This window comes from Melospiza melodia, chromosome 3 (assembly GCF_035770615.1).
Source record: "Melospiza melodia melodia isolate bMelMel2 chromosome 3, bMelMel2.pri, whole genome shotgun sequence".
NCBI classification, from domain to species: Eukaryota; Metazoa; Chordata; class Aves; order Passeriformes; family Passerellidae; genus Melospiza; species Melospiza melodia.
This window is the reverse complement of record NC_086196.1, coordinates 39,110,610-39,129,952: the sequence shown is the minus strand read 5'-3', so window position 1 is coordinate 39,129,952 and position 19,343 is coordinate 39,110,610. Positions and strand designations below refer to the sequence as shown.

Sequence of the window (19,343 nt, the reverse complement as noted above, 5' to 3'; positions counted from 1 at the left end):
GAACTTAAAAAACATCAGGCAATGGTAAATCTTGCAGGAGAGTAGCACAGTGAAATTTTGATCCTGCATTTATTACACACAGAAAGTCCTGCTGAACTGAGTCAACATTAAATATAGAGAGTCAAGGGCCCAGAAAAGACCATTTTGTACCATCAGTGGCTTTTTCTGACTGCATACTGTAGTAACTCAAAACTGATCATGTAAGTGTGTAATTGACATTACTAAATGCTACATTTATACATTAATGTTTGAATATCTTTTCTGTGCCTTTATAGTGTGCTGTTTATATACTGCTTTCTTGAACGAGGCCTTTCTTGAATGAGATATAGACCTGGGTATGATTTGAGTAATTATGGTAGCTAAATAAGTTTGCCTTAAAGCACTACTATGTCATTTTCCATACTTGTTAATTTCCAAGTAAATACAATTCTTAATATTTCCATTTATTTTTCCCATAGGCCAGCAAACAAGTTAGAAATCTGGGAGGATTTAAAGATAATAAGTAAGTGGAAATGAAAGATTATGTCTGCATAATTATTTAGTGTAGATTTATAATCTCTTTCACACCATTTAAAACAAACTTTACACTGGGTTGTTTCAGTAGATATGAAGACAGTGTAACACACACAGCAAACCTCCTCTCTGTCCCTGCCCCCTCAAAGGCTTTTCATGAAGGAACTTTTCCTAGCTCCATGGGAAGTTAGAAGTTCAGAGACCAAGATGAAGAATTCTATTGGCCTTCCTGCTACTCTACTCAATAAAATTTTGTGAGACCTTTCTGTGTCATTACAATAAAATAAAACTAGTTTCAGAAATTCTATGCTGAATGTAGTGGAAATTCAATCAGAAATGTAGGTTAGCCTTTACATGGCCAGCAGTTCCCTCTTTTTGAGCCTGTTAGAGAGAACCACTATAGCAGTGGTCATGAAGCCTTTGGATCATCTTATTTATTGGCTGATGGAAGCAGTGGAAGGGGAAAAAAAAGTAAACTCAGATAATTATGCAGTGAAATTCTACCATTACTTCTTTGCTTCCTTTTCGTCTTTTCTCCTTTTCATAACACCTTTACAGATCCTACTTTTGTTCTGACTCCTTTCTTCCCTTCTGCTATTCCCTGCTTCTTCTACACACCCTCATTGCCACTGGTAACTGATGCTCATTTTAATTTTCCTTCTTCAGATCTTAGCTGCTCCTGTCTTAGGTAACTCTGACAAGCTGCAAGTTGTGTCTAGATTGCATGATGAGGGCTAATATATAAACTGTGTATTTCCTGGCCTAATGAAGAAAGATGTTTTGACGCTAAACATTTTGTTTCTTGAACAACTTGTGATTTTTATTTTCTCAGAAATAGCTTTGTTAATGTTTTGTGTAACTTTGTGTAATGCGTAAAGTGATATTAACGTAGGACTTTAAATGGGACACTTTAGCTGTAGATCCAGCACGTTAGACTCGTGATTATCTTGGGTATGTGTTGTGAAAACATGTTGTGAAAACGCGTGAGAGAAATGTGACTGCGTATTTAAAAGCAATCAGCACTTCTGAGTCTTGGGGAGCACTGTCTGCCCTTGGCTCACCTTGTTTCCCCGTGTTGTGTTGCCAGGTTTCACCCGCAGCATCGTGGCTGTGTACAGCACCTGCATGCTGGTGGTTCTCCTGCGGGTGCAGCTGAACATCATCGGCGGCTACATCTACCTGGATAACGCCGCGCTCGGCAAGAACGGCACCGTAAGTGTCTTGCTGGGGGTCACAGGTAGGCCTTGCACTCCCTTGGAAGGGAAAGGATTGCTTGGTGAGATGAGTAGGGCGTAGTTCAGGACTACTGCAAGGAAAACAAGGCTCCTTGCAAGAGGGGGGTATGTGGGAGCATTACTGGCAGTGCGATATATTGATGTCCTTAATAGCATCTAAATTTGGATGATGTGGTGATACTGTTGCTTACCTGAATACCAGCAATATTGGAGAATGCCTTTTGTCTGCATTTGTCTTGCCTAAAGAAGGCTGCTCTCTATCTAAATGCCGACATGCAATTATCTTTGCTTTTTTTTGGTGAAATGGTAATACTATGTGAATGATTCAAGATATGTAAGCAAATGTATATAATAATATTAGGTCTTCCTAGTACATACATTAATTTCTCCACTTAAATTTTTCTGAGATTGAAGAAGAAAAATGTTGTCTTTGAAATTTTGACTGTTTGGTTTTGCTCCAAAAGATCATCTACATAAATGTCTGTTGGTGGGGTCAAGCAAGGTAGAAGAGCTGGTTTTTGTTGATATAGTGTATCACTGCTCAGTAAAAATAGATCACTCCCACAGTAAGCAAGTACCCATTGTAGAGAGTGGGACCTGCAAATTGCTGGGTGGCTCATCTAAAAATAATGGATACAAGCTGATTAGTTCTCATCTGCCCCCCTGTGATAGCTCCTGCTGAGAGTCAAGGAACAGCATGTCAATGCAGGATGGAGAAGAGCTTTCAATAGGAAGGCCAGAGTTGACTGAGGTAGTGCTTCATTTTGTAAAACCTGAAAAAGCTGTTTTAGAAGGGCAGAATGAGTTTGAACTAGAAACATTTCCTCTCTGTTAGTTTCTCATAGAGAAGTGGGTTGACAGGGCCAACTCTGAGGCATTCCATTGGACTGACTGGAATCCTGTCTTGGTCTCTGAAAGCTTCTTTCTGTCAGTTAAGCTTTTAATAGATTTCAGCATAAATAACTTACTCCACTAGATTTAATTTCTGGGGTGGTGGAGAGTCTAGTTTCACTTGCAATGCAGGTTTTTAAGAGAGTTTCCTTTAGGTGAATGAAAAGTGAAAGATTTTTCTGTGCCACTGAAGATGGAAGAGAAATCTGTCTAGGTTTGAAGAAAGGAATGCCAGAAGACTTATGACACATACAGGGGTTGCTGGGTAGGAAGAGTCAGTACAAAGTTGAAGAGAGTGGGGCAATCTGTTTGCTGAAGAGTATTACAAAGATTAAGGATATTATTTTTGCATTTTCTACTGTTGACATGTTACAGAACTGTTGGTTTTTTCCCCCACAGACACCACTAGCACCCCCTGAAGTCCAGCAGCAATATTTATCAAGCATTCAGCACCTTTTGGGAGATGGTATGCTGCTTATTAAGAGCTAACTACACTTAGAAAATTCTGCTTTTTTTTGGGACTTGAACAAATCATTAGAATAATTTTTACTTTCTTACTTCTAGGACTGACTGAGTTAATAACTATTGTTAAACAAGCTGTGCATAAAGTTTTTGGAAGGTAAGAGCCTGTATTACTTTGTGGTTAGCTTTTAAGTTTTATTGTGATGACTGTTCCCAAAATAAAGAGTTTTGTAAGAATTAGGGGGAAACAAAAGCAGGCATATTGACTTTTTCAAAACAATGTTTTTATTAGAGCAGGCTGTGTCTGCCAGTGCAAACCCACGTAGCTGATTGGAAATTTGTTACTTGTAAACATGTTATTGGTAGAAAGAGGAAGCAGCATTACTCATTTTTTCAATCAAAACTGTAGTCTTTTTCCTTTCCAGTATTTCCCTTAAGCAGACCCTGTCTCTTCTGGAACTGGAACAGAAACTTAAAGATATCAGGGAAGTAGTGGAACATAAAGATTCGGATCAGATTGCATCTTATTCTCCCTTATGTCATTATCTGATGCCAGATGAAGAAAACCCTTTGGCTAGCCAGGTACTTGATTCAGTTCCTTTCACCTTTTTTTCGTTCTGCTTTTTTTGGGGAAGGAAGGGTGCATAACAGTCCTCTAGTGCACCATGGCATCTGTGTCTTTAATAAATGGTGAAGCCTCTTCTGTCATAAATCAAATGTCCTTATCTCTTTAATCCAGGCACAGTTATATTTTCTTCAGATTTGATAGAAAACAAGTGTCACCCTCAGAATGTCAGCTTTGTGCTCAGAAATGCAGCCCAGTTACTGCCTTTAGGCTGTGAAAGAAGCTGTGACACAGCACAGCTTAACTCAGCCCTGAGATAAATTGTGTCATCCACACTTGTGTACTGGCAATATTCATGGAGTGTTGGGGCATCTTGGCTGGTGCTCAAGTGAATGGTGTGCTGGACTCCTCTGGGCTGAAAAATGAACAGGAGTCAAGAGAAAAGTGTGTCTAATCTCAGTTGCAACACTAATTTCTTGAATTTTGTGAAGGTGTTTGTCTCCATCCACACCACAGGCTGGAGAAAACTCATTCTGCATTTGGTGTTACAGTGGTGTAATGAGGAAACCTGGGCTTCAGCATGTGCCTACATGCACTTATTGCTTTAACTTTATCTGATATCTGATACGCAGGGATGATTTCAGTATTGAAGGTCAGAATTGGAAAAATTACTTCCTCAAACAGTCTGGTATTTCCTGCTAGTATTGTTTTTAGTTAAAACCCTACAGTGACCATTTAAAACACAAATTATAAAGAATCTCATTTACAACAATAATTTCTTTTATATTTGACTTGTGCATTCTACTTAATACCACGGTACTCAACTTTCCTATTTCTGCTCTTACGGTTGCTGATGGCACTTGCTAATGGTGTCTGTCTTTGGTTTTTCTAGGCCTGTGGACTCACAGAAAGAGACATTGCTACAATTAAATTATTGAATGAAACTAGAGATATGCTAGAAAGGTACAGAGAAATATGCTATATTCACATAAAACTCCTCAAAACTTTTGTTTATGTAAGAAAATTACTTCCTTACGAAAAGCTGACAACTTTTCATTTGAGAAATGTGACCATTCTGCATTAAATTTTTCTATTTATCAGTTGTAGGCTGGGATTATTAAAATTTGTGAGCTCTGAAACTTTTAAAGAAATAATGCTGCCTTAATGAGATACCCAGAATGTCCTTGGCAATCAGATCTATTATCTCTTCCTTACCCACTCTGTAGTAATGTAGGAACAGAGAGGTACTTCTCTTCTGCTAAAGCAGAGTAAATTGAGAGTAATTGTATTGGATTTACTTGCTTTGATGAAGTGAACACCAGTTTTGGCTTATCAGAATTTATTTTTAAGGCATGCTTTTGAGGGTGATTGTAGGTGCCCATTTACCAGAGAGCTGGTTAAAGTGAGGCTCCTATGATAAACATAGGATATGAGGGAATTGAGGCAAATGTCAAACTGTTCTTACAGTTTGGCTGCTAGGGATGTGGGGCACTTCAAGGTTAAATCCCTTCTATGTTATTACTTAGTAAGGAATAGAAGTGAGGAATGCTTCACGTTTATCTGGGTTTTAGTAATCTTAGGGCAGAGTTCAGGTTGTTGAGGGAGCTGGTGTTTCATGAGGTGGCAATGCTAGTGGCATTTGTCTGGCTCACACATCACCTGTGAGGGGAGGGACACCTATAGCACTGAACACTTGCAGGGCTTTTTAGTTTGAAAAAATTTAAACCTAGGAATAAAATCTTCTTTTGTATTATTATTTCTTCTTAGTCCAGACTTCAGTACAGTTTTGAGCACATGTTTAAATAGAGGATTCAGTCGGCTGCTGGACAATATGGCAGAATTTTTTAGACCTACTGAAAAAGACCTTTCTCAAAACAGCTCTGTAAATAGGTAAATATTTTCTTTTGTTGTGGTTCTCATGTCAGTAATGCTTTGGCTTCATAGTAAATTCCAAAAAGGCTCTTGATTTTCCTGCCTTCTTGGAGTTCTTGTGCTGGAAATATTGTTCTGCTTCTTGCTCTTCAAAGAGCCCTGGGTTCTCCTCACTTTGGCCAAGTAGGCAGCTAGGAGGATTCATGTTTCCTCCCTCCCTAGAATTAGGTGACGTTCTTTCCCACCATTACTTGCACACCTAGAAGTAGAGATCAGACGACCTGTGCCCACGTCTTGCCTGGCTACAGTCAGGCTGTCTTTGGGCTGGGGAGGGTTCTCCTTGTGCTGGTGACTCCTGACAGATGTGCCCAGTGAGGCTGGGAGAAGGAGAGCCCTTCCCCACCCTCCCCTTTGGAGCTCCAAGCACCCCAGCCTCCATCAGTTCCTGTGGCTCCCAAGGAAGGGGGGTGGGCAGTGCCCTGATCATCCAGTGACAGGGAGCCTTAGGTTTCACTGGTATGCAGATAAAATGCAGTTACATGTAGGATTTTCTACATCCTCCTAGAAGAATGTCTAAAAATAGCTTTTAATCTGAAGCTAACTTGAGTTCTAAGCAGTGTGGTGAGAGCATTACAAATCCTTGAAATAATCTTTCTCCAATATTAAAATTAAAACCTGGAATGATAACTGGGTTTATGTATGTTTATTGTAGTAACTTGGCTTTCAGAAAGTTATGTTTTAATTTAAATATATACTATTTACATCACTTAAAATACCCCAGAGTCTGTAGTTTGGCTATCTGCCTAAGTCTGGTTTAGTTTGAAATAATGTGAAATTGTAGACAGGCACTTCCATGAACTGTCTACTTACATACATGCAAAGACTCTGACTAAACCATAATACTCTTGCATGAGAAGCAAGTGTGAAACTGTAATAGGAATGTGGACTGGAATTGAATTGGTACTTCTCTATATTAAAGGAAAACCTTGTTATGGAGAAAAATCCCTTCATCCATACATTTTAGTTTGCAGTCTTTCAATTCTTACTTTTTAAGTGTAATTACTTAGAATTATATAATCACAGTTTAGTGGCTTCATCTGTGTCTGAGCGGGTCAGTATTTTTTGTTCTTTCCTAGTCTTTCCAGTGTCAGTCTTCCTTTAGCCAAGATAATTCCAATAATAAATGGACAGATCCATTCAGTATGCAGTGAAACACCCAGTCACTTTGTTCAGGTAAGAATCTGCCTTATTTACAGTATCCCAAGTAAAATCTTGAAATTAATGTTGTGTATTTATTCTTAATAATTGTTCAATTCAGTGACTTAAATAAATTGAAAACAGTTGCTATAACAAACTTTTTGTCAATTTGTATCTTCCAAAAATACACTGTTTTTCTATAACTTTCTTCTGCTGAACTGCGCAGAAGCACAGACTTCTGGCCTTGGTTCTACTTGCAGATCTGCTCCTAAAGCAAGAAGTTTGAGTTGTGCCTGTGGGAGTGCCAGGTGCTTTTCTTAGGAATTCTGTGCTGCAGTACAGGCAGAATAGTGGGGAATGTGTTTGATTAAGGAAGTTTATTTTATACATTTCTTCCAGGACCTGTTGATGATGGAACAAGTGAAAGATTTTGCTGCTAACGTTTATGAAGCTTTTAGTACCCCTCAGCAACTAGAGAAATGACCTGCACATTTTTACAAATGGATGGTGTATTTCTAACAAATCCCTGGTGACTACTGATGAGACTTGGGTTAATTTTATAATGGTGTAGGAGTGGCAGACCAGCAGAAAGAGCACTCTGAGGAAAGTGGGAGTGAGCCCACATTTTCTTCTAACTGAATTACACTTCACCCATTAAAAATATTCTTGTTGAAAGAAACATGGTAAATGAAGACTTTTCTATTTAAAAAGTGGTTAAACTCTTCTGTAATTCATTGGGTTATTTTTTTATTGCATCTAAAAGGCATCTGGTGGCAGTATTACAGCAAGTTACTAAAAACCCATTTTTTTGCCCGGGGTGTGTAAGTTTGGGGAAGAACTAATGATAGTGATCTGAGAATAGCACAGAGCAGCAGAATGAAGTAATGCTTTTTTCTTCTTCTTCCCCCAGATTTTTCTTTCTATAAAGTAAATCTTTTATCCCTTAACTTTACAAATCTTGTTCCAAAGTCTCTCATTCTTCAGAAAGCCTTTGCCAATGGATGCATGTTCCCCTTGAACAAGCTGGGGGTCTGCTCTCTCTGTTACTTAATACTAAAGGAATGTGGTTTTTTAGACATACTCTTGTTTATGCTGTTCAAACAGCTACACTGTACACATTACCTTGTAAATATTTTATCTTAATTTGTATTAATTTTGAGCCCAATTGTCTGTATTGTAATAAAATATTTTAATGTACAATTTATGTGTGTATTAACATTACTAGGAAAGAGAATAACCTGACTGGCCAGTCAACTCAAAATCCTGGCAGAGTTGAAAGAATAAATTTAACTTATACAGTACTTAATTTGCACTCACAAACATTACTCAGGGAAAATAAATCTTCAGTCTCTACATTGAAACAGAAATAATTCATGGTTTTTATTGTCCTTTATCTCCTCCTCTTTGCAAGCTTCACCTTGTATGTCTATCCCTACAAATCATGACACATGATGAGTTTGGAAATTTTTCAAGTTGGATGCAGTCTACTCTGCTTAAAATGTTGTCTCTTTGCCAGAGTTGAAGATCCTTAGCAACTCCTGATTATTTCTCTTTTTCAAAAGTTAGTCACTGAAGTATATATTTTGTTTAATAGTCCACAGAAGGCACCCTGGTAACTGTGTATAAACAAAGGGTGTAAGCAAGGGACAAGTTTTACCCATGTAAAATCATACAAAATATCAAAAACCCAACCCTCCCCCAGTTCACCTGTGTGCCAATAATGGATGGAGTTACTCAAGAGTAGGAACATGTAAAATTAATGACTTCCATGCTGAGAAATTATGATGTACATATGCATTGCCTGTATGCATTTATGATTAATTTCTAACCTTTACAGGCCTGTTCTTGCAAACATTACCTTATTCAGCTGAAACTTTCAGCTACTACTAGCTAAACACACCTGGAAAAAGAATATTTTTTCTCTAAAACTGTCAGATTTTACTGTGCACTTTTGTGGAAGGTAAATTTCTTGCATTAAAGAGGGTGTACAACTGAGTTATGTGCATTTGAACACCAGCTTGAGCTTTATTCCTTCTTTTGTCTCTGAAAGTCTAGTGCCTGTTTCCCCCCACCTCATTCTTCACATAACTTGGCCAGAAAGTGACTAAACCAAGTGTAGAGGTAGCTGCTCAATATTTCACACAAGTTCAGAGAACCAAACTGTGTGCAAAGGATCAATTATCTAGTGCTAGACTTTGTGAGGTTTGTTCCATTCCATCCTTTCATAACATCCCACTTTTCATAAAAAAAGTGAATTTATTGGTCTTTCTCAGTCAATCAAGTTTAAAACCAGTGATAAGAAAGAGCAAAGCATCAGCACTCCGTGCTAGCCAGGGCTCCAGCAGAGTATGGCTCAGTCTACATCAGTCAGTTGTAAGGTCCAGCCCCACTGACATGGCATTTGCTGAGGAGTCAATTGAGGTAGAGCAATAACCATTCCCTTTTCTCCCAGGGCAACCCATTTCAGCAGTTCCCTGTATCCAGCCAGCTTCACCTAAAATAGAAACACACACTATAGTTAGAACAGTGCCTTCCCAAAGTACATATAAGTGCAATATTGACAAAGTAATTATTGATCCATAGCTACCTTACTCACCAAGTATCCTAAAAATGCCACTTACTAACCAAATGAGTGATAATTATTAAAGGTAATGGGAAAACATTTGCAAGTAGATATGCAAGTAAAAAAGCTACTCATGTTGGGTCTTGAGAAGGACTTAGGGCTGTAGAAAGTGAATAAACACCTTTTGGAAACATTTGGAGTAGGATTTAGGTCTAAGCAGAGATCTAGCAGCTACAGTACAGAGCTTTGCATTCCCTGTTTCCAAACTGCCTGCTTCCCATGGTGAAACTTGTAGTCTTGAAAGAACGTGACTGTTTCTTACAGAGGGAAGCCAGGTATCTCAGAGAGAGCTAAGAACCACAAATAGGTTGATTTGTTGATAGGTAAGCTGTCATACCAGCTGGTGACCTGCTGGAGTGGCTGCAGACCAGTCTCTCTGCTCAAGATAGTACTTTCTAGTGTACACAGAGTCTACCTGCCCCCCTAAAATTCCAGAGGCATCTCCATCACTTGTGAAATTACTCTTTCTCCCCTATCACAGAGCTGTCTTGGCACCAATCAGACTACTTTCATATGGAACTAGACCAGAAGGGGCAGTCCAGAAACATTCCTAATGCATTTCAGCAGCTAATGGACATGCAGTGCATGAGACCAGAGCAGAGCTAAACCAAAGTGAATCTCCCTTAAATGCACAGAGTTGATACCAACTTCTGCTTCCATTGGGTTACTTGCTACTTGCCAGTGTAGGTGTGGCATCACTGACCTCCACTTGGTGTAAGATGCACATCTAGAGTAACACTGATTGCTCTTCAGCCTCCCTGGGCAACAAAAACCTCTGTGTACATCCCCTTCCTGCAAGGCTTTGACTTCAAAAGCTGCACCACTACAGCAACTCCAGTATCACCCAAGTCATGAGGACAGCTGCTTCTAAAGAAAAGCTGTCTTTATGCTGAGTTAGGAGTCTACACAGGAAACAGGAGGAGTGGCCCAGTTTTCTCCCCTGCTCCTTGGCCTCTGTGATTCTTAGTTTGCAAGCTAAAACATATCCCAGCGACATCTCACTCTAAGAAACATCCCACTGAGAGGACTATGACAAGGAGGTCCCAGAAAGAAAACAAACATTTGGCTGGGTCTCTTCCAAAGTACTCTGTCCCAAGAGCTATGCATTCCCAAAGATGCCAGAAACTTTAATAAACAACATGGAACATGACACATCCTAGAAGGAGGGGAGGGACTCTCTTTTACCTGTGTTTCTCCAGGCTTAGCCCGTGGCTCACCAAGTTCCAAAATCCCAGAGACTGGCCAGTTAAGGAAGATAGCATTGACTTTCCCTTCTTTAGGGGTGAAAGTGTACCTGGTTGGAAATGGAGACCAAAAAGGCATTGTCAGCTTTTCCCTGGAAATCTTTAGAACTGATAAATAAGAGTGCTTTCAAGACTGGAAAAATGGATTGGAAAGGTCAGGATTTATTACATTTTCACACACATAACCACCTGGCCCTTTAATAATGTGCTGTTCCTTGAAAATTTTTTTCAACATACTAGAGGTAATGAAAACTATTAAAGAACTGAATTCAGAGGTGAACATCTGTTGTAACTTTAGCACAGTGTATCAACTCAGCCATAGGAAGGAAGGAGATACTTGCAGGATGGGGAATCATTAACAGATAACTGTAGGTTATATTCAGAAAGACATGGTAACTCCCATCTATACACCAACATGCAGACTAAAAGAATTTAAAAATAGTATGGGCAACAGAGTTTCCACTTTGCGTAGCTAGTTTTTAAAATTCCTATTTTCATCACTATGCCATTGGAAATCTTGTGGCATACCCCTGAAACATTCCTCCCTCCTTCCTATTTAGTTACAGTTTTTTATTGCTCTTGAAAGGGATTTTACTTAACAGTCAACAGTTGAGCATCTCCAGGCTAAAGCCAGATGGCCAAATCTTGCTGGGAATGGGAATAAAAACATCCACTGAGACAAGAGGGCTAAGACCAAAACCCTGATGGATCATGAAGATGTTAGAGAAGCTACAAGTAACAAGGGCAGAGGGGAGGCCAGAGACTGACTGTATCTAGCAACCAAATAATTGCTGTTATCTTACCACTTTCTAAACTCCAAGTGACATTGAGTATTCCTTTGTTCAGATAAACACTTCATAACAATCTTGTATTTCCAGATTTTTTTTTCATTTCTGTTGCCCACTAGAAGCAAATAGAATTACCTAATAGATTAGCCTACACCAAGAAGCAAAAGATGACCACAGAAATGCTTGCAGCTTTCCTTTCAGCCTCAGCATCATCCCAAAACTAGTCTCTACCTGCAGCTTTATACACATTTTAGATGCAGTTGCTTACACTACAAAAGGCATTAATTCCTTCACCACATACAAACTAAGACGGTGATTTCTGTAGCATCAAGTCCTTAGGGATTTCAAAGCTTCACATAACATTGGTGCTGCTTTCCAGAGCCTGCATTTTAGCTCAGCAGACTTACCAGACTCCAGGGGTGACAGTGTCGTTCTGTGCTCTCCATGGCTTTGTTCCATAGATGGCCTCTCCGTTGACCTGCAGCCAAGAGCCCACCTGCCTCAGGCGCTCCTCAAACACAACAGCGATGCGACCGTCGTGGGTGGGCCCGATATTCATCAGGAGGTTTCCTCCACAAGACACTGTTTCTACAAGTTGCTGAAGTGTTTTTAAACACACAGAGCACATGGTTATGCGTAATGAAATCACATATTTGCAGTACTTTCTAAAGTCTGCTGTACTGCTTCAGAATGATAAACCACGAGTTATGCTAATGCTGCATGCAGTAGCATGGGAGTTCATCCCAAAAGTTAATACAAAACTTAAGCTCTCATAAAACAAAGCTCTACTGTCAATTTTTACATCCAAAACCAGCCCCAAATACCTTCTTGTGCCAATATGTCTGCCTGAATCTACATTAGAATCAGATCCTGCAACTCTTTATCATTTCAACTTCTGCAAAAATGTATTGAGGGTTTTACTAATAGGACAGATGTCTTCTCTGCACCAGAGTAGAATAAGGTGAATAGTTGCTACTTCATCTTTATTGAATCTTAGAAAAGCAACTTCGTCCTTCCTCCTGTTTGATGCTTTTCCTATTTTATAGAAACATCTGTAAAACACAAGGAAGCGTCCTACACAGCCTACAAAATTTGTGTTCACATCCACACTGCCCTCCAGAGATCATGGACTGAGATGCATAAGTCTGAGAAACAGACAGCTGCACACATGCTGCTGAATTAATTCGAACCTTCTGCCTCTGAAAAGAGGTAACTTCAATTTCAAATTGTCTTTTGTGAGGACCGCACTAGAAACAGCAACAATATTAAGCAACAGTAACAATCTTTCCCTTACTAGCTGAAGTTTGCAACTGAATGCATTATTCTGGAAGACAGATCAGTCTTCTTTCATTCAGTTTTCCTAAGATTCAGATCTTTTTTAATACCTCAGCCTCGTAAAAGAATCAATGTTTTAACAACATCAGAAGTCTGCTTTTGGTAGTGTTTATCTGTATGTTCTGTAAGGAAAGTTTCTCTCTACAAAGTAAAACTACTGCTGAGTCATAAACTGTTTCTATCTGTAGAAAGGGGGAAAGATGTAGCCTTCCAGCAGGAGTTCCTAGACAGGAGCTGTGAAACTGAAACTCTTTGCTTCCCATCAGCTTGCCTATGCAGTTACCAGAGAAACTTAGACAAAAAGGTAATTATGAGACTGTCCAGAGCAGTCCTTGGCCAGTTACTCACAGGGAAAACAGCTTCTAAGAAACTGACTGAATTTCTACTAGAAATTCATTCTATAGAAACAACTAAGAGAAAGGTTAAGAATTACATGGGTTTTCCATCCTGCCAGCGTTAAGGCTGGAAATTAACAAAATTATTTATTGTTTCATGGATTCACTATTGAATTAAAATCATCTTATTCATAAAAACAGATAGACAATCGATATGTTAAACAGCACAGTGTAGCAATCAGGAGAGAGAGCGGGGAGCGGCAGCAGCTGCTGTGGCCCGGTACCTTGAGCAAGTCCTCGATGGGGAGGTAGTCCCGCAGCCGCGCGTCCCGGCGGTAGCCCCAGGAGCCGCGGTCGATGGTCATGCAGTTCTCCCACTTGCGGGGCAGGAGGCGCCCGGGGTTGTAGCGGTCGCTGCACGTGTAGAAGCCGCCATGGGCACAGATGCTGCCCGCTCCCCAGCGGTCATTGGTCACCACTGTGTCCCGCACCGGGCTGGGAACAGAGGAGTTTTATTATTTTTATTCCGTGAAACGCGGTCACAGCCAGTGTAATCCCTTCCCACGCGCATCCCTCCCAGGAACTAACATTTTGGATGACTTCTGTACTATTAATTTATTACAATAAGATTAAGTGCAACGTCAGGAATTCTATTCTCATGCTTTGCTAATAAAAGGTCCAGATCAGAATTTCTTAGGGAAATAAGTTCCAGACTTTAACAGGAGCTCTGCCAGAAATCCCTCTGCACTTCATATCCGCTGCCAGATGTTCAGCCTGTGATGACAACAATGTACTCATATTCTCAAATTGTCCTGCTATCCTGTGTTTCTGTGCAACAGCAAATACTTAGGGAAGAGTGTGATTAAGCAGAATAGCCAATACCATTTTAAATTATTAATTTACAAATGTGTTTTAAAAATACAAAACAGTCTTTTTCGAATGCCAGCTTTGATAGTTCTAGGAAAGATCTGGATTCTGTATTTCAGGAGAGTTAATATTTTTTAAAGTCCTTTTAAGCAGAAGTAGCAGGTTCCAAAAAAAACAAACAGCAGAATTTCAGATAAGGAGCTAAACCAGCATCATTAGGTACCTGTCATTATAGAGCCAAGCCAAGAAACCAGTGCTGTTCCAGTAAGTATCTGGAGCATTTCCATCCCCATCAGACCAAATTATTTCTGGCTGGTACTTGGTCACAAGTTCATAGAGTTCTGGTAATGATTTGCTGGTGGGAAACTTGCTTGTGTTAAAGGCATTGGTGGCATCCTCAAGGAAGAGAGGATTGAACCATTCAAACAGGGAATGGTATAACCCAAAATGCAAGTCAGTCCTGTTTTTAACAGATGTTGCTAGTTCAGCAACAAGATCTCGCTTTGGTCCCACATCAACAGCATTCCAGTTCCAAGAATATTTGGACCCCCACAAAGTAAAGCCTAAAAAGAGAAAAATCAGAGGATAAGAAAGAAAAGAAGAAGCGAGGACATTACAGTTCTTTCTGGAAAGTGGTTGGAAGTGTTGAAAAAAAATAAAATAATAAAAATTATATCTGTAATAATATTGTTGTTATGGTATAAGGTGTGCCTATAACCTGTTTATGCACAAAAAAGGTAGTAGTTTTAATATCAGAACACCATGTATTTTTATATGTATGCATATACATTTATATTTTCCAGTTCTGTACTGCTTAGGATAATTATTCCTTCTCTTTTATTATTCAGTCTATTCATATGTGCCAATTAAATGAACGAGATGACTTTTAAGGCCCCTTCCAACACAATGCATTTTCTAACTCTACAACTCTGAAATTACCCAAAAATACCGCAGCTTTTGAGGCATCTACATCAAATGTGAACTGTAAATACACAATCAGCAAGTGAAAGATAGAATTATTTCTCAGCTGCAGAATGCCCAAGCTATCATTTGCATTCAAAGACTGTTCTCTTTTCTGTTTCCATCTTATGCAAATGTTCACTTTTTGTTTGCCTTGATATTTATAACAGCTCAATCAGCTACTCTGTACATGTATGAGGAGAGACCAAAAACTCCTGAAACAGCTGTTAAAACATCAAGATTAAATATCAGAAGGGATTTGACCTTTCAGACATCCATCAGTCCAGCACAACCACCTACAAATACTGCTGCACTGCAGACTCAGACCACTGCCAGAGGAGCTCCCCTCTCACCTTCTAACCCCTTTATACTCACTGTCTGATCAATCTTGTGCTATTTCTGTGAACTGGATACATGCAATTGTGTGGACTAAACAACTTAAAAATTCATGCACAAGGCTATTGGACAGACTAAATGAATCCTGTTTTTTTTTTGAAGTCACTGGGAATTTCACCACAAGTGAAATTCAGGATCAGAATTATGTGTGTCAGAGCTGAGATTAAAATTGACACTTCACAAGTTGCCAGCCTTGAACCCACATCTCAAAAAGATGAACAAACTTCATTAGATGTATTGTAGAATATCTTAATATTTTATACTTCCTTTGCTAGTGTAGTTCCTTCCAGAAGCCTTCTTTTTCTTTACTTTTCTCGGCAAAGTACCTTACAATTACATTGCTAAAAAAAATAGTGCCTGAAAAGCTAGAGCTGGTTCAAGGTTTTGGCTTCTGTTCACTACATCAGGAAGAGCTATACCTTCCGAAATCTGAAGTTTGACTCCTGCAACATGTTCCTAAATTCCTTGGAGAAACCAAGGGAGTTTGCTAACTGCCTGCTCACAGCAGCTCTCCAAATATTAAACAATGCAGAATTCACTTTTATGATTCCTTCAGCAATAAACTGCACAGAAATAAAAAATAAACTGTGGCCACTGCAGGAAGCTCAGCTGCCACCACCACTTCAGGCTGTCTTACCTACAGCAAGAGAACAGTGGCACAATCTACTGCTCCTCCTATGCAAACTCCATGGCCACAGCTTTTGTGCAAAGGTCAGGAAAACACCTGCACATCTCTTGGGGGGTTTTTATTTCCTCTTTGGCTGTGGTGGGGCAGGTAAGCCTGCCTGGCTTTCTCTGTCTCTTAGAAGGTAAAAAAGTCACATATTTTTTACATCTGTTGACAGAAATGCAGCAATTACTAACATTCACAAAGCTTCCACTTACCCTCATGATGTTTTGAAGTTAAGACAACATATTTTGCACCTGAAGCCTTCAGAATATCTGCCCACTGGTTGGGATCAAAGAATTCTGCTGTAAACAGAGGACCAAAATCTTCATAGCTGAAGCCAGGTGGGTAATTTGCATCCATAAATTTCACATAGGGCTCTCTCTTTTCCTTCTGCCAGTACCACCTACAAAATACAGAACAAAGCATGTCTGCTGATATATTTTTTGGCAAAGAAAAGAGAATTTAAATGATCAGCTCCTATTCAACACTGAGAGGTAGAGGCATTGGAGGTACATGACACTGGTGATAAGATGAAATTGCTCCAGAAGAGTATTGATTAGCAAAGATTTCATTTTTTCTATCTTATTTGTCCATGTTCTACATCTTTGTACTCCACTTTGGAAAGGTCTCAGGATTTCATTTGAAGCAATGAAAAAAGCAGCTACACTTTGACGATGGAAAAATTACAGTGCTGGTCAATACCCAAATCTCAAAACTGTACTAGAGACCACAGACAGTCTGTGTAAGCAGCTCAGGTGGCACAAGAAGTGCATTTTTCCTGGACTTGCATGTCTCACCTCCTCAAGTCTCACACCTCAGCCATCAGGCATCTCTGCTCTGCCCCCAGCATTGCAATCCCTGCCACCCACAAATATGGGGATCGTCACCTTTACCTCTCTGACAGTCACAAGCCCTCTACACAAGTGCAGCTGAGTGACCCAATGTCCACAGCCCCAGGGCCAGAGAGAGCTGAGACCAGGTCACTGCAGACTCTGCACACCTGAGCCCTGCAAGCAAGGCCACCCTGCCAGAAGAAAGCACATCCTCCATCCAAAACCTGCCCCTGCAAGAACACCACACACTTACAAATGCACCTCTGTCACCTTTTTATGAATAAACCAAGCAGCACAAATCCTCTTGTCAAATTTAGACTTATATGAAAATAGATTGTAAAGTGAAGAAATAAAACAGGCCAGAATTTGAATGTTTGAAATTAATTTCTCTCTCCTGTCCTGAGCTGGACTCTGATCTCAGTTCTCTGAGATCACAGTGTGATTATTGTTGTAACCTTCCCAAAAACACTTCAGCATAAACCAACACAATCTCTGGCAGCCAACAGGGGAAAAAAACTTAGAAGAAAGAGGCTGAGACAGCTTTCCTCATTGAAAGAGCCAAGGGCAGAGGAAATAACAATAAAGCAAAACAAATTTTTAAAAATAAAAACAAAAAAACCCTCTGATTTCAAAGTATGTAATTTCTTAAATTAAAAAGTAACAACCTTGCTTCTCTCCCATAGTCACATGGTTTGCTGACATGAACACTTCCATGCTGTCTAGAAACATCCTTACCAAGGCTGTGGAGCACTGAGGGAAGGCACACATGATGGGCGGTAACAGTTTGTGACCTTCCATTTGACACTGCTAATGCAGGACCTCAGTCATCTGACTGCACAAGCTGTCAGAAGGCCCTGAAGCAGCTCTAGACCCACACCTGCCATGGGATAGGAGAATACAGGAATATAAAAAACAATTCAAGTTTTGGGGTCAAAAACCAAATGCTCCATCCTGAGTCTGTACACCACTATCAGAGTACAGCACTCTGAGTGAGGCTTGAACCCAAACCTATTTCTGTCCCAGCTCTCTAAAAGTAATTTATTAGTAAATGTAGTATGCATTAAAAACCCGCTGAAACACTTGACCCTAATTCTGAAAAGAACAGGTGTCAGAAAACATTGGTTTGATTAGATATATGTTGGTTTGTTTTGCAAATATAGTAATTAAGGTTCGCCGTAGCTCTGCCATAAAGCTACCTTTATCTTCATACTGTAAATAATAATGTGTGTCACTTGCAGTCTCACAGGAAGTACCTGGTAGAGTATGGAAAGGTGACAGCAGAAACATGCTTACAACTAAGGGGCTTGAACCAATAAACACTCACAGTACAAAGATTTCATTGAGCCTCTGAACTAAAATTATCTGAAGGATCAGTTTTAGGTTGTCTTAAGTGCAAAGCACTCTTAAATAATAGTAATAACTGTTAAAAAAAAAAAAAAAAAAAAGAGAGAGAGAAGAAAAGAAAAGCATCAGCAGCACAGAATGCGCACAAGAACACAGCAAGGCTGCTTGCCAGGTAAGGGTAGCGATGGGCTCTGTGCTCCCCACATAACTCCTGCAGGTGCACAAGGCTGCTCCAGAGGCTGGCACATCCCAAACGCCTGTCCCCACAAGGGAGACCCCCTTCACCCATCCCTTCATGGTGGTCCTGGAGAGGGCCCTTTTGGCCACTTCACCAACCACCTCTCCCCAGCACTGTTGTGCTGCAAGGCCCTTGTCTCAGCTCTACCAGCTCTCTGCTTCATTTAGTCACTTCAGCGGGGATATTCGGGAGTGTTGGGGCTGGGCAGACAGGCGCTCAGACACACCAGAGGCACCTCCAACTCCACTTCCTCTGCAAACTACGCCATGGAGTCCGTGACTCGGGTGGGCACAGAGCTCTTCCCACACATCTGAGCTCTACGGTCAGCCTGCAGAGGGGCTCCAACCCAAACCTCCGCTGTCCGGGGGGCCACCACACCATCCCCGCCTGCCCCGAGCGCTGCTTCCCAGGCAGAGCCCTGGGCCGGCCGGCACGGCCCGTCCGCCGCGGCGGTTCCGGTGCGACCGGAGCGCTCTGGCTGCAGCTCACCAGAACCACTCGCTGCCGAAGCTGGGCACCGAGAACACGCCCCAGTGGATGAAGACGCCGAACTTCGCCTCGTCAAACCAGGCGGGCAGCGGCCGGGCGTCCAGCGAGCCCCAGGTGGGCTCGTAGCGGGGCCGGGCGTGCGGCAGCCCGGGCAGCCCCAGCAGCAGCAGCAGCAGCAGCGCCAGCGCGGCGCGCCCGCCCGGGCCCGACATGGCGGCGGCGGGGCCGGAGCTCGCGGCGCTGCTCGGCCGGGCCGGGCCGGGCTGGGCTTGGCTGGGGAAGGGAAGGGGAAAGAAGCGGGACACGGGCAGGGCGGGCCCCGCGGCCCCTTCGCTCCTCCCCCGGCCCGCCCGCCGCCCGGGGGCACTTCCCCATCGGAGCCGCTCCATCTGGCTGCTGGAGCACAAACTGCCCCCTGGATTTTGAGGATTTTAAGAAATTGAAGTAACTGGCTGATGCCTCGGCCGGCATCCCGCCGTGCTTTCC

General features: G+C 41.2%; 2 protein-coding genes across 2 annotated transcripts in view; one reads left to right on the top strand and one right to left on the bottom strand.

Annotated features, from left to right (window-relative positions):
• PEX3 (peroxisomal biogenesis factor 3) overlaps positions 1 to 7,935 on the top strand; it is a 20,883-nt gene extending 12,948 nt beyond the window's left edge. The window contains exons 4-12 of the mRNA XM_063151390.1: positions 459 to 502; positions 1,601 to 1,725; positions 3,039 to 3,105; positions 3,204 to 3,258; positions 3,527 to 3,683; positions 4,559 to 4,629; positions 5,434 to 5,556; positions 6,675 to 6,771; positions 7,135 to 7,935. Of these exons, the coding sequence (XP_063007460.1) occupies positions 459 to 502; positions 1,601 to 1,725; positions 3,039 to 3,105; positions 3,204 to 3,258; positions 3,527 to 3,683; positions 4,559 to 4,629; positions 5,434 to 5,556; positions 6,675 to 6,771; positions 7,135 to 7,218 (823 nt within the window). The 3' untranslated portion in view covers positions 7,219 to 7,935. The remainder of the gene's footprint in view (positions 1 to 458; positions 503 to 1,600; positions 1,726 to 3,038; positions 3,106 to 3,203; positions 3,259 to 3,526; positions 3,684 to 4,558; positions 4,630 to 5,433; positions 5,557 to 6,674; positions 6,772 to 7,134) is intronic.
• FUCA2 (alpha-L-fucosidase 2) lies at positions 7,132 to 19,343 on the bottom strand. Its single transcript, XM_063151389.1, is given in 8 exon segments — positions 7,132 to 9,229; positions 10,544 to 10,652; positions 11,798 to 11,988; positions 13,345 to 13,555; positions 14,151 to 14,490; positions 16,169 to 16,356; positions 18,858 to 19,132; positions 19,134 to 19,343. Coding segments are annotated over 8 exon segments (1,650 nt in total). The 5' UTR covers positions 19,329 to 19,343; the 3' UTR covers positions 7,132 to 9,088.